The sequence below is a fragment of the Apium graveolens genome, chromosome 10 (assembly GCF_009905375.1).
Source record: "Apium graveolens cultivar Ventura chromosome 10, ASM990537v1, whole genome shotgun sequence".
NCBI lineage: Eukaryota > Viridiplantae > Streptophyta > Magnoliopsida > Apiales > Apiaceae > Apium > Apium graveolens.
This window is the reverse complement of record NC_133656.1, coordinates 78,489,964-78,506,121: the sequence shown is the minus strand read 5'-3', so window position 1 is coordinate 78,506,121 and position 16,158 is coordinate 78,489,964. Positions and strand designations below refer to the sequence as shown.

The 16,158-nt window shown below is 37.7% G+C and overlaps 1 protein-coding gene and 1 non-coding gene across 2 annotated transcripts; one reads left to right on the top strand and one right to left on the bottom strand.

Moving 5' to 3' along the window:
* Positions 1–3,983: 3,983 nt before the first annotated feature.
* Positions 3,984–4,774, bottom strand: LOC141690691 (uncharacterized). The gene is made up of 3 exons (XM_074495466.1): positions 4,568–4,774; positions 4,254–4,476; positions 3,984–4,177 (listed from the first exon to the last, which is right to left on the bottom strand). The coding sequence occupies exons 1-3, from the start codon at positions 4,772–4,774 to the stop codon at positions 3,984–3,986; spliced, it is 624 nt and encodes a 207-aa protein (XP_074351567.1).
* A 10,968-nt stretch (positions 4,775–15,742) lies between these two features.
* Positions 15,743–15,849, top strand: LOC141694906 (small nucleolar RNA R71). The gene has a single exon (XR_012564185.1). It is a non-coding gene; the product is annotated as a small nucleolar RNA R71 (small nucleolar RNA).
* The last annotated feature ends 309 nt before the right edge of the window (positions 15,850–16,158 follow it).

The following is a 16,158-nucleotide window of genomic DNA, read 5'->3' as shown; positions in this document are numbered from 1 at the left end:
CCATTTATCAAATTGGTGACAGTAAAGAAGAAGAACTGATGCAGGTCAAAGCACAATTAGCTGAAGTTCTGAAGAAAGCTGAAGATAATCTGATAAATGATTTTGTTAAGAATCATTATGGATTCAGATTGATTCAGTGATGTTGGTAAAGCTGGATGTTTTGTAAGTTGTAATTCATAGTTTTATTAAACTCTTATTGCACTTGAACTTAAGTGTTTTTGACATCATCAAATCTATTAACTTGTATATTCTTGCATCATTTACAAGTTGGGGGAGATTGTTGGATATATTTGAGATGTCATGTCTAATATGTTTCATGTTTAGTTTTCAGATCTTAACTAACAGGAAATATCAGTTCTTACTGAAATCAGGACTTACTGGAAGTCAGGACTGAAGGATATCAGGACTTAGATTATCAGAAGATAATATCAGAAGATGGATATCAGAACTTAAGTACTGGAGGACTAACAGTTAAGGAAGGAAGCTGATTTACCAGGAAAGAAAATCGAAACTAATACGGAATAAGATATGCATGGAAAGAGTTCGAGAACTAGAATAATTATATAAGATATCTGGTTGATATATTTTAGGAGACAGAATTATATTCCATATCAACTAGAAGTTATCTTGTAGTTGTGTGTCTATATAAACACAGACATAGGTTTACTCTATAAGAGTTACGATCATCGAGAAGATCATATATTGTAACCTAGCAGCTCTTGTGATATTTGTTCATCACTGAGAGAGAACAGTTCCATTGTAACAGAGTTTGTTATATCGAATATATCTGTTTTCTGTTACTTGTGCTTTAAATCGATTTGATTGTATTCTACACTGTATTCAACCCCCTTCTACAGTGTTGTGTGACCTAACATAAACCAAAACCCTTTGTAAAATCTGAATAAAAATAAATATCCCTTTTTAATAACAAAAAGTCGAACCTACCTCCAAAACAAATCCAAGAAAATCACACAACTTATGTACTATACTCTCTCTTAAGATCATACACTAAGAAATTGTGTTTTCTTAGATATAACCAAGAGATGTTGATGCAAAAACTTTCTTAAATGCTTGCATGCAAAGAATATATGAATAGGGGATTGAAAATGATGAAGATCAATGACAAGATCTTTAAATTCTAAGTAGATTTTGGTGTTGCATGTAGGAGAGAGAGAGAGAGAGAGGGAGAGAGAGGGAGAGAAAGAAAGAGAGCTCGGTGAGAGAGAGAAAAAGAGAGGGAGAGAGAGCCGAGAGAGAAGAAGAAGAGGGGAGAGATGAAAAATGATGTGAATGAAGTGGTGGTAGAAATGACAAGCCTTTTGTTTAATTCTCCCATGTGCTTATATTAGTGGAATTGTAGAATTACCAACCTACCCTTCTCTCACTACTAGCACAAAATGCATGCAAGGATGATATGGTAATTTGGTTAGGTTGAAATGAGATAGTGGGGTGGTTAATGACATAACTACCCTTCTCTTATATTGTGAGTGAAAATACATGCAAAGGCAATTAGGTAATCTAATAATTATTAATCTAATTAATTACAAAGAATACATTTTATAAATAAAACCATAAGTCTATAAATTACAAGAGTGACATCATAAAATAGCTTAGAATTTTAGGAATTTAATAAAATCAAATTCGAAATTTATAAATAAAAATAATTTTCAAAACTATTTTTTTTAAAAGAATTATAATGCAGTTATAACCTATATAAATAGCAATTAATGCACTTCGCATTTCTTAAAATTCCAAATAATATCATACAAGCATATAATCACAAAATCAATTACCTTAACATAGATTCAGATATCACGTATCATAATGAAATATACTTAATCATAAAATTTTCCTTTTTACTATCATTCTCCGCGTAACCGGTCGCGTCCTGACTGACGGCCCGACGCTGAGCGTTTCCAACTACGCTTGACAATCATTCTCTTTATTCCAGATGACACGTCAAACTGGAATATAATATTTATTTAAATATTTCCATTCTCATATAATAACACATAATTCACATAATTATACTTTACTCGCATAATTAATTCGCGAAAATTCCCAATCGTTACATGTGTGGATTCTTGTGGACTTATAAAACTCTTGTGGACTTATAAAACTCCATCTTAAAAGTTCAGATGGATTTCAGCTAAATGCATTACATCATCCATCTAGTCATTTCAGCAATGGCTCTTTTTAATCTATAAAAAGAACTAACAAGGAAAGAAAACTAGAAGTACAAGAACTATACATAACTCACTAACCTAGTTGCAATCTCTCCAGGATTCAAGTTTTTGATTTGAACTAAATAAAATAATAATATAAGAATAGAACACTTTGCTAAGAATAGTATGTGCATCAGCTTATGTTGCATTTCTTAAATTAGCGGCGCTCCTATAACCTCAAATTAAGGTCTTAAGAGTTGAACGTACCATGGATCATATATTTTCTTAACATCCCCCACTACAAAATCTATTTCTTATTCAAGTTTGACTGGGTTTAGCAGGATCATATATTTTGTTGAACATTTTTTTCCTTTTTAATAAAGGAACTATCGGAGAAGCCGGAGGATGCAAACCTTGAAAAACTGCAGTGCCCCTCTCCTGATGGCTAATGACATAAGTTATTTACATTGAACTTTTTTTTGCTCTTAAATATATTCTAACCACAATCAAGTAAACCATTGGTATAAAAGCTAGAATGTGTCGAAACAGTTTGTGAGAAATATCGGGAAGGTGGTCACTGGACAGATGTTCTTGTTTACAGACAGCATAATATCACTGAACATATGCTCTTATTTTGTACTTCTTATAAATGGTCAGGAACAAATTAAGTAATTGATACAAATGTAGCTCTAGGAATCTGATGTTATCGCAACACGATCAAGCAAGGTGTTCCATGTTCGGAATCAAATGTACAAGAATAGTTATGTCTGATGACTGATGCTACCGAAGTTAGTGGCAATATGCATATTTTTGCTGATCAGAAGTTTGTGCTTTTTATTAACATCATTAGTTATGTTATTGATGTCTCAACATTATTTACATTTCTCTGAGAACTCTCTGTTTGATCTAAGAATCATACTCCATTGAGAATAAAGATCACTTATATTTTATGCACAATTATGGAATTGGGCATTTGACAGCAGACATGGAATTATGCATGCAGAACAACTTTCTTAAGTACAACTTAAAACTCAGACCATCTATATCATTGTATCTTCTTCTCTATCTATGTAATATCATTTATGCCCAGGTCATGTGAGTCGACTATAGAGATCACTTCTATTTCTGGTTTCTTAGTTATTTCTTGCTTGACAAGCAATGCAACCAAACATCTTAAGAATAATAAAGATCTATCTTTATATACAGACATTCTATTAGACCTTTATATACATTAATTAAACAGAAATTTAAATATAACAATGCCAATTGCCAACCACAACATTGCCTCGCATCGTCGACAGTTAAACTACTAAAAACCTCACACTATTAGAGCAAATGATAAATTCAGTAAATATTCCAGCATTAATAACATGCTTCAAGTTCAGTGATCAAATAAGATTAGATCTGCAAAGTGAAAATTTCCTAAAATCAAGAGGATATAAATTGTAAATTGAGGAATAAAATGAAAGCAAATTAGGATGTAAAATCTCATTAACAATTTAGGCAAGTGTTCTTTATTATTCTTCCTTGCTTTCTTCTTTCTCTTTATTTGTAGTGGTAGTAGGCCTATCATTCCACATTGTAATAGCAATGCTAATTCTCCAAGCGTTAGCGTATGCCCTTTCCTAGTTGTTGACTTAGAAGATTCATCTAAAAAATGTCATCCTCCGTATCAGAAGACTGGTCCTCTACCACGTCCATTGGAAATTCATCAGAGCGACATTCTTTTCGAAGAAAGTTGTGTAATCCAACACAAGCTAATACCAACTCAGCTTGCGTTTGAAATGAGAATGGAGGTGCAACTTTAAATATTGTAAATCATGACTTGAACACGCCAAAAATCCTCTCAATCATAATTCTTAATGATGAATGACGGAGATTAAATAGCTCATCTGTATTTCTAGGGTGACGACCTTCACCATTAAAATCTATAAGATGGTATCGCACACTACGCTTAGGAGATAAAAATTGACGACGATTAGGAAATTCACAGTCTACAAGATAATATTTTCCTGAAATTGAAGTGTATAAATAAGTGTAAGCTAGACAATGAAACTACAAGATCATTTATATTCGGAAATCAGGTACCTGGGGGAACTTCAAGCCCGTTTCTTCTTGATAATACATCATTCAACAATTTTGAGTCATGTGCAGAACCTTTCCACCCATTAAGCACATATATAAATTCCAAATCAAAGTAGCAAGCGGTTAAAACATTTTGAAAGTTAATTCCATAATTATGGTAGTTACTTACTTCTCGACCTCGTACCATTGCTGAGATATGAGTGCCATCAATAGCACCAACACAATCCTAAACAAAAGTACAATTAAATTCATTCATACGGTTAACATTCTAAATAAAATCAGATTATGATTAATGGATCTTAATTCCAAGAAAGTACCTTAAAATAAGGATAAAATCTAGTACTTCCAAATATTTTAGGGGAGACACCTCCAGGCTTTACCATCATGTATGGTGCTATGGTGTTTAATGCCTTCAGAACCTTGTTAAAATTTGTACTAGTAGCAAAGTGTGAATGATTAAACCTCTGCCGAACATTACAGTAATGATCGTTGTGCCCCACATTTATTAGAAAGGTAGCTACCATTTCTTCAATAAACGCATATCTTGTATCTTCGAAAAAAGTTTGTTCTCTTATTATACTACACAGCTTGAGAAAGACATTTGGATACATACGGTGTAATTCAAGAAAATTATGTGGATCTTTTTTCATCAAATTATTGACAAAATCATATTCGGTCCTTGGTCATTGCATAAGAGAATGACTAATAGGTTCATGCATCATAGTTAAATAATCTCTTAAGACGGTTATTATTGCATTAACTGTCATCAATAGCAACGTAACTATCTTATAAAATTTATTGTCTGTCTCCACTTCCATCTCTTCTTCGTCTACTTAATTTTCCAATATTGTTTCATAATCCATTACTGGAAGCCTACACCACAAATTGATAATAAAGACATTAGAAAAAAAAATCAAACTATTACACATTGTCTTGCAGATAAACACAACTACTCTTTAAACACTTTAAAACACAACTTTGTTCCCTTGTACACAACTATGTTTAAGATCATCAAATTTGATTGCTTTGTGAAGAAAAGATAGTTAGTAACAGATAATTCCAATGCTGAGAACCAAAAACAGATAGTTCCTGCAGAATGTTTAAAGGAGCTTTTGACAACTCATTCCAATGCTTCTTCTTTTCTTTTTCTAATTATGCTACTCTTACTTTTGCTCCTCCTCCTACACCTTATCCTAGTCACAGGTCTGCTTTTTTCGATTTAAGCATATTTAATTTATTAGAAGTCTTGATTTCAGAGTCTAACATAGCATTGTTTAAGTTTTATTATTTGGGGTAGATGACATATACCGTACTTTTTGTGCAATATCAGATACAATGAGCCGGAGCATCTGGTTTTTACAGGGTCACTAATTTGGCCATTATAGCCAGGGTCACCTGATTTTGAAAAAATTCAGTACTGGTATTTATCTTCTTTAACTTTTAGGTAGCACTCTTTCGAGAATCAAGGACCATCTCGGCTATGTCTCAGGTGCTAAAGACCTCTAGATTTTTAATATGTTATCAAAAGTATACCAAGGAAAATAAGGAGCACTGTCAAATTTTTAACAATGCAAACTATTTGATAGTAGATCAGTAGGAATAACTAAATGATCTTTAACAATGTCATAACCATATATATGCTTGAAGCACCTTTTTGCATCAGTAATTATTGTTTCATATGTGATTAACAATGATCCAATTAGACGATAATTATGTAATCATATAGAATCTCCAGAATTTTGCATTACCTTGGACACAATATGTTGAAATGAAAACTCTTCAATAATTAATTTTAAATTGTATTGTTACTTGAGCCCTGTGAAACTTCTAAGTAATGTTACAAGGGCGGTGGGGGCTGGAGTGTATCATATTACTGTGAAAGGATTTACTTGAATATAAATCTATTCAAAGAGTAAAAAGTTGATAGTATAGCTTAAAAGTGTGCTCCTATTTTGTACAGTGGGATATATGGTTTAGGCACATTTTCATGATTTTAAGAACCAATCAAATACTATGCTATTATTGCATGAAAAGAAAAAAGCGAATACTCCCCCTTCATTTTGGGCCTCATAAGTAGTTTTTAAGTCTTATCTTTCAGACGGATGGAATAGTTTCTCATATTCATATCCTTTCAACCAATTTTTCTAGCCTTTCATAGACTGTTTGTTACTGCATCTCTTTCTTTTCCTAAAAAAACATACATCCTGAATTTCTAACATAACTAATGCTGCAATGCATCAACATTTCAATCATGATACAATTATCTATTAAACTAATCATCATAAGCGTTTGCACAGTCTTTTGTTGCATCTAAAAACCGCAAAGCTAGAGTCTTGTATGGTACCATACTTAGTAACATGTTCGAACTTATTTAGGTCAATCACAAAGGGCTAACATTGTCTATCTCGCAAATAACAGGATATGAACCACACTCAATTTTACAGTAACAAAGCTCATAAATAACAGTATACAACTCGATTAACCTGAATCTAAGCCAAAAAAGACTTGTTCACTATTAGGGCGAAACCACGCTCTAATAACACACGCAAGTATATGCGTTCGCAAGTAATATAGAATACTTTCTAGTTCGTTCCCATAGAGACTCAGACTATTATGTTCAATTAAACTCACTCACCAATGTATGATTACTTCTCAATGTTAAGACAATAACACTTAGATTTGATTAACTAATTATTACCTACAATTAACTACGAGAATTAAACACTTGATTAACACTTGAATTAACAATATTAAAACACTCATGAGATCACAACTTTTATTACTACTTCCTTCAATAGCTATTGTTCTTACCCTTAGCATGCAACAGTGATGATATTAATCAAATAACACGAAACTGATAAAAGCCAACTTTCATTGTACTAATACCATTCTACCAAGCATCTGCAATTAAGATAGAATTTGAATATGCATCAATTATGTTGAGTCCCTATATGTCTACAAAAATTGACAACATAACGATTTAAGTACAAGTTATTCCTTTTGATTATACAGGGCGAATAAAATGGTTAGAGTTACTCACTAATCATGCATACTCTTACATGAACCTATGCTAGTATGACAAGTTCTAAATCTCAAGATCCATCATCGCTTCACAAGAGATTAACACCCTATCTTATATATATGCGATGCACATAAGACGAATATGCACAACCAATACTAGATATCATACAATCATCACACACTAAGGTATTAAACAACTAACTAAAGAATTCCATAGTAATTCCGTTACGACCCCATGATCACGATTAGCCCATGATAGCACTCATCGTCATCATGGGTTCATATGAAAACATGATAATAACACACGAGAATAATAACTAAAACTACTTATATTAAACCAGAGTACGTCACAAGAGTAAATAGGTTCAAAGTAAAGAAAACTAGCATCCAATGATACAACGAAAATAAAGAATCACAAGAAAATATGCTTCCTCTTCGTTGCGGTGTGCTAAAACGGTCTTCTTCCTTATCTCCTTGCTCTTCGATTAATACTACGATCCAACCTTTATGAAACGTCTCTGAAATCTACTTATATAGGAGTCCCATAAAGCCCAGCTAACTCAGAAGTTGGAAGTCAAACAGAAATAGGAGTCTAAAATATTAATTCTGAAAATCCATCCCTGCGCGGCCACTCAGCATTCCTGAGCGGGCGCTCAGCCCCCTATTGGAAACTGATCTGTTTTTCACCTGTTTTTTCGCTGCAATCTGCTCCTATCTTCCCACTTGCAATGCTAAACACATGCCAAGGCTTATTATTGATGAAATCTCTCCCGAAATGAAACTAATACCCTGAAATGCATAAACACTAGAAAAACGCATCAAATACAAAAAATACTTGATTTCAAGACACCAATTCAAGCTATTATAAGACGTTCTAAGTGGTATAAATGCCACTTATCACACCCCCAAACTCAAATCGATGCTTGTCCTCAAGCGTAACAGACTCCAAAAACAAAAAGAACACATGCATGAATGCAATTTATATGAAATGCAGCGATCCCCCTTACTACGACCAAACCAACCAACTTACGACATCTCAACAAATGCAATTAGGCGAATAAAGATCAATCAAATCATGGAAACTAACATACAGCCTGAAACGTGGTGTGTGCAGATGCTTAACAGATATACTTTGAAACTAGATCAATTATCATAACTCAACTATCCTCAAGGCAATCGTATGATTATACGAAGAATAAAATTCTAGGCACAAAATGACTTATAACACTTCAAGATTTCTGGAGCTTATTACAGAATCATGCTTTTTTATTTATAACAACAAATGCTTAGTTGACCGTGCAATGAGTGAGGTCCACAAAAGACTTACGCAATGGCATCCATGTAGCGAGCGTTAGGTTAGCGGATCCCAGACTATAAATGCCTTAGGTCACTAGGCACAAAGTCCCCTAAGAACTTAATAACTCGAATACCAAAGAGCCCACTCGTGATCAATTATGCATTAACTCTCTTTTTTTTTCTTTTTCTTTTCTTTTTTCTATTCTATTTTTTTTTCAAAATTTCTGAGCAAGTGCGTTTCGCTCCCTCTTGCTCAACCCCAGACTACTCGCATAAAAATACGAGTCGGCTACTAGCCATTTGACGCCTAGCCATAATTAGCAATGAATTCCATTTTTCACTCCATTCTTTTTTCTTTTCATGCCTTTTATCACTAAGAACCTATTATAAAATTCTAAGCATAATCAATAGATTAACCTTGAAAACCATCAAACCATAACAACAATCTAGTCCTTAAGCATTTTCTAAGACTTAGTGAAATTACAAATGTTTCTAGCATGCATATCAACCACACAACTCAACATCACTTTAACGCTATCACTACACTCGCATCAATCATCACAAATTAATTGGTAAATCAGCGCAAAAGGGATTATGGTATATGCATGAGCTACATGACATGATAAATAAATCTATAAATAAAAAAACTATATGACAAAAAATATACAACTATATGAACTATATGAACTAAACTATCATGAATATGCAACTATATGATACACACAAAATATTCATTAACTACCACCCCCAAACTTAAAATCTTCACTGTCCCCAGTGAAGGTAGTAGAAAGGAACACAGGGTATACCTACTCGGAAAGATCATCATCATCACCCTCAGAGGGTGGTGTATCAGGAGGCGAATATGTAGAGTCCTCACCAAAAACTGGCTACTGGATGTCAGCTCCAAGGCCTCGAAAAGCAGTCCCAAGTGCGGGGGTGAGCTCTTGAGCAAACCTGTTATGTGTCTCGTACATAACATCCATCCTCCTCGACAGCCTCCTATACTGGGCATCAGCCATCCCAGCACCCTCTTGAGCTCTAGAAGAACCAGCCTCATCTTGCCTTGGCCTCGCCATGGTAGTACCTCATGCTGGACGCCCTCCTGGAAGACAATAACCCAGCCCATGCTCCTCGGGCTCACCACCGGTCCACTCCTACATCGCATGCAGAGTCCCAGAGTCAATAGGAGCGGCCGGCAACTGCAACTGCTCATGAGACAGCCACTGAACTCCCACTGCTCGGCAAAGCTTTGTAACCGTGTATGCATAAGGGATGTTCATGTGCTTAGCTCCCCTCAAAAACTTCAGATTTCCTTGGTAGATGAACTCACCAAGGTCCACATAGTACTCCTCATTCAAAATTCCCCATAACAACTGTGCTCTCTCAATTGTGACCTCATGTGCATGTGAAGTAGGCAGAATATTAGTGCAAATAAAAGCATTCCATGCACGGGAATACTTGTTCATCGCAATCGCCGGAAAATGGCGATACTCGTTAGTCCCAGTCTTGAAAGTCCAAACTGTGCCCGGCCTACAGAGAGTAGCACAAATCAAATCCAAGTCAAAATCCTCAGCAGTCTTCTCATTCCAATTCTCCTCCGTGGGCTTCCTCTGTCACTGCCCAATCACACGGCGAATCACCGCAGGGTGATAATCCACCGTCATCCCCCGAACAACAGAATACCCATTCTTCTCAGCCTTCGCGTTCGCATAGAACTCGCGAACCACGCTCATCGGAACTGCTTTAGGAGACTCACAGAAAATAATCCAACCCTTCTCAGCAATCATAGGCAACAACTCACCATCCCTCCCCGATGGTAGGAACCCCCTCTCCTTCAAAATTGGCTTACCCAGAAGTCTAGTATACTCCTCCTCAGCAGCCCTATCATTCAAACAAGGCCTCGCAGCAGTACCCCTCGAAGAATCAGCAGTCGGGACAGTGTTGCTGCTATCAATAGTCCTGGATCTCTCGGGTGCCATCGAAACTGAGAAAAAGTATTTAAGATTTGTGTTTTTGGGTTTGGGAGAGAGTTTAAGGTTTGAAAGTGTATGGGGAGTATATGGAATAGGTGTATGTATATATAGGGTAGGGATTAGGGTAAAATTTGATTAGGAGTGGGTTTGAGGGTTAAAAACATGGGATAATGGGGAAATAGGTCATGGGTAATGGGCTGTAATTTGTTTTTTTTTATTTTTCAGATTTTTTTGGATTTTTATTGGGCTTAAAAAAATTTCTCCCAGTCGGTCCCTAGCGGTCGCTCAGCAAAGCTGAGCGGGCGCTCAGCTTGCTGAGCGGTCGCTCAGCAGAGCTGAGCGAGCGCTCAGGGGTCTTCTGGAAATTTTTTTCCCTTGCCCTGTTTTTCTGATTTTTTTATGGTTTTTGGATAGGTTATTATCTTCTAAGGGTTCCTGTAATAACAAATCATGGGTTGCCTCCCAAGAAGTGCTTCTTTTTCGTCATTAGCTTGACGTAGCGTACCTTACTCAAGTTGTCAATAAAACGGCACTAACCACTTCCCGGTTTGTCGTATCCCCATAGTAGTGCTTCAAACGCTGACCATTAACCTTAAATGCTTGGTCCGGATCATTCTCAAAAATCTCCACCGCTCCATGTGGAAACACAGTTTTGACAATAAAAGGTCCAGACCACCTTGATTTCAACTTCCCAGGAAAAAGTCAGAGACGAGAGTTGAATAAAAGAACTTGCTGTCCCAGCACAAATAACTTAGGATGAAGCTTCCTGTCGTGCCACCTTTTCACTTTTTCCTTGTACATTTTGTTGTTCTCGTACGCTTGGAGTCGAAATTCATCAAGTTCATTAAGCTGAAGCATTCGCTTCTTTCCAGCTGCATCTAGATCCAGGTTCAACTTCTTCAACGCCCAATAGGCCTTATGCTCAAGCTCCGTAGGTAAATGACATCCCTTACCATACACAAGTTGAAATGGGGACATCCCAAGTGGAGTCTTATATGCTGTTCTATAAGCCCAAACAACTTCATCGAGCTTTAACGACCAATCATTCCTTGACGGACAAACAACCTTCTCTAAAATGCGCTTGATCTCTCTGTTAGACACTTCTGCTTGACCATTTGTTTGCTGATGATAGGCAGTAGCAACACGATGATTCACATTGTAGCGCTGCATTATAGAAGTAAACTTACGGTTGCAGAAATGTGACCCCTCATCACTTATGATTACTCGTGGCGTTCCAAACCTTGTGAAAATCTGCTTATGAAGAAAATTCAACACTGCCTTTGCATCATTCGTTGGTAGAGCTTTGACTTCTACCCATTTGGAGACATAATCGACTGCCAGCAAGATGTACTGATTATTGCAGGATGAGACAAAAGGCCCCATGAAATCGATTCCCCAAACATCAAAGACCTCGACTTCAAGCATCACATTTAACAGCATCTCATCCTTTCTCGTAAGATTTCCCACTCTTTGGCAACGATCACACCTTAAAACGAACTGAAGAGCGTCCTTAAACAAAGTAGGCCAGAAAAAACCTGCTTGCAGAATATGAGCTGTCGTCTTCTCACCACCATAATGTCCACCATAAACTGTGGAGTGGCAGTCTCGTAATATCCCCTCCGTCTCACAGAATGGGATACATCTGCTGATGATCTGGTCAGCTCCCTGTCTAAACAAATACGGTTCATCCCACATATACCATTTCACCTCATGCAGAAACTTCTTCTTTTGAGCTGTGGTCAAATTAGGAGGCATTATATTGCTGACAAGATAATTCACAATATCTGCGAACCATGGCTCTTCCTCCTGAACTGCGAACAACTACTCATCCGGAAAAGATTCGTTGATCAATGTCTTATCATATGAAGTAGACTCGGGATTCTCCAATCTAGAGAGATGGTCAGCTACTTGATTCTCAGTACCTTTTCGATCCTTGATCTCTAACTCAAATTCCTGTAGCAAGAGCACCCAACGAATGAGTCTAGGCTTCGAATCCTTCTTGGAAACCAAATAGCGAATGGCCGCATGCTCAGTGAACACTATCACATTTGTCCCAAGCAAATAAGATCGAAATTTTTCAAAACCAAAGACTATAGCCAAGAGCTCTTTCTCAGTAGTGGTGTAGTTAATTTGGGCCCCATTTAAGGTCTTGCTAGAATAGTAGACCACATGAAAGAGATTATTCTTGCGCTGCCCAAGAACTGCGCCCACCACATAATCACTCGCATCACACATCATCTCAAAAGGCTCTGTCCAATCAGGTGTTGTAATAACTGGTGCAGTTATCAAACTCTTCTTGAGAGTCTCGAATGCCGTCAAGAAGTCATCATCAAATTTAAAAGGCACATCCTTCTCAAGCAAGTTGCACAACAGCTTAGATATTTTCGAAAAGTCCTTGATGAAACGCCGATAAAACCCCGCATGACCAAGAAAACTACGGATTCCTTTCACAAAAATAGGTGGTGGAAGATTTTCAATGATTCCCACCTTGGCTTTGTCCACCTCAAGACCCTTGCTAGAGACCTTATGCCCAAGAATAATGCTTTCACGCACCATAAAATGACATTTTTCCCAATTGAGCACCAAATTAGTTTCCACACACCTTTTGAGTACTACACGAAGATTATTCAAACATTCATCATACGAATGTCCAAAGACGGAGAAGTCGTCCATGAACACCTCGATATTATTTCCAATCATGTCAGAAAAAATAGCCATCATACATCTCTGAAAAGTGGTCGGTGCGCCACATAACCCAAATGAAACTCTGCGAAAAGCAAATGTGCCAAATAGACAAGTGAAGGTAGTCTTTTCTTGATCCTCTGGTGCAATACAGATCTGATTATACCCTGAATAGCCATCCAGAAGATAATAATACTCATGCCCGGCCAACCTGTCAACCATCTGATCAATAAACGGAAGAGGGAAGTGATCCTTCCTCGTGGCCTTGTTCAACTTTCTATAATCCATGCATACCCTCCATCCTGTGACTGTTCTCGTGGGGATGAGCTCATTCTTCTCATTTGCTACCACAGTGATACCTCCTTTCTTAGGTACACATTGCACGGGGCTCACCCAAGAACTGTCAGAAATAGGATAAATGATTCTTGCATCCAGCCACTTCAGAATTTCTTTTTTCACCACTTCTTTCATGATAGGATTAAGTCTGCGTTGTTGCTAACAGTCGGCTTACTACCCTCTTCTAGCAGAATCTTATGCATGCAGTATGAAGGGCTGATCCCTTTGATGTCTGCTATAATTCATCCGATAGTCGATTTGAATTCTCTCAAGATCCTTAAGAGCTTGTCCTCCTCACTACCTGAAAGGTCAGATGCAATAATAACAGGTAAAGTAGATGCATCACCTAAAAAAGCATACCTCAAGTGTTCAGGAAATGGTTTAAGCTCCAAGGTAGGTGCTTCCTCAATAGATGGTTTGAGCTTTCCTTCAGCATTTTTGAGGTTAGAAGTACCAAGAGATTCAAATGGCATGTCTAGCTTTTGCCTCCAGGGAGAAGCATTTTGATATTGTAGTTGCTCATTGCCATCCTCATCATCACTGTCAAAATCCCCCACTAAGGCTTTCTCTAATGCATCAGTCATTAGCATATGATCAAATTCTGACGTAACCACAGAATCAATCAAATCCACTTTTAAGCACTCCTCATCTTCTGTAGGGAATTTCATTGCTTTGAATACATTGAATGTCACATCCTGATCCTGCACCCGCATAGTAAGTTCACCTTTCTGTACATCTATCAAGGTACGGCCTGTAGCCAAGAAAGGTCTTCCCAAGATTATGGGAATCTTCTTATCTTCCTCGAAATCCAGAATAACAAAGTTTGCAGGAAAGAAGAGCTTATCCACCTTTACTAGCACATAATCCACTATGCCTCGTGGATAAGTAATAGAACGATCAGCCAATTGTAGAGACATGTAGGTGGGCTTTGGATTAGGCAAATTAAACTTTTTAAAGATCGACAACGGCATCAGATTGATGCTTGCTCCCAAATCACAAAGGCACTTGTCAAAAGACAACTTGCCAATGGTACAAGGAATGGTGAAGCTACCTGGATCTTTAAGCGTTCGACGTAACTTTTGTTGCAGCACAGCACTGCATTCTTCCGTTAGAGCAACGGTCTCAAGGTCATCCAGTTTCACCTTCCTTGAAAGAATACTCTTCATAAATTTCGCATAACTAGGCATTTGCTCCAGAGCCTCAGCGAAAGGTATATTGATGTGAAGTTTCTTGAACACCTCCAGAAACTTACCGAACTGCTTCTCCAGCTTTTGTTGTTACAATCTCTTAGAGAAAGGTGGTGGAGGATAGAGTTGTCTCTTCCTTGGTTCCGCCGCTTTCTCCTTTTGCTTAGCTTCTTCATCACCAACTTCAGCTTCTCCTTCTTTTGCTTTTTCAGTATCAGCAACTTTTCCAGACCTTAAGGTAATAGCCTTGACTTGCTCTTTAGCTTCCTTCCTTCCTGGCGCTTCAGTATCACTGGGAAGTGTGCCAGGTTGACGATTGAGCACTGCATTGGCTATTTGACCGATTTGATTTTCCAAGGTCTTGATAGAAACCGCCTGACTCTTGCATAACAGCTTAAGTTCCTCAAAATCAGCACTAGAGGGTGGAGCTGCACGTCCTTGTTGAGGATATGATTCCCTTTGAGCATAATGTTGTGGTTGCTGGAATCCAGGTGGATTGAACTATTTACTTACGCCTTGCTGATATGGTTGCTGAATAGAATTTTGATTATTACTCCAGCTGAAATTTGGATGATTTCTGTTGTTAGGTTGATACGTAGCTGGCACAGGCTGCTGCTGTCACTGATAATTGTTCACATACTGCACAGATTCATTAACAATAGAACACTGATCCGTAGCATGAGAACCTCCACAAAGCTCACAGACCATAGCTATCTGATTGACCCCATAGGTGGCTAGAGAGTCGACCTTCATAGACAGTGTTTGGAGCTGCGATGTAATAGCTGTAGCTGCATCGACTTCCAGAATACCTGTTACCTTCCCAGGCATCATCCTTTGAGTTGGGTTTTGATGCTCATTTACAGTCATAGTCTCAATAAGATTATAAGCCTCAGTATAGCTTTTGGCCCACAAGGCGCCTCCAGCTACTGCATCGAGCATGGGCCGAGATTGGGCCCCCAAACCATTATAGAAACCAGTGATCACCATCCAATCAGGCATTCCATGATGTGGACACTTTCTCAACATTTCCTTGTAGCGCTCCCAAGCTTCGCACATAGATTCTGTAGGTTGCTACGCAAACTGAGTAAGAGCATTCCTCATACCAGCAGTCTTCGCCATTGGATAAAACTTCACCAGAAACTTTTGTGCAAGATCTTGCCAAGTAGTGATAGACCCAGCTGGTTCAGAATGTAACCAGTCCTTAGCTTTATCCCTCAGTGAGAATGGGAAAAGCCTCAGCTTGATAGCCTCATCAGTCACACCATTATATTTGAAAGTACTATAGATCTCGACAAAATTCCTTATGTGCATGTTGGGGTCTTCAGTCGCAGCTTCTCCGAAAGAAACAGAATTCTGCACCATCTGAATAGTGCCCGGCTTGATTTCAAAGTTATTGGCCTCAATAGCGGGGTG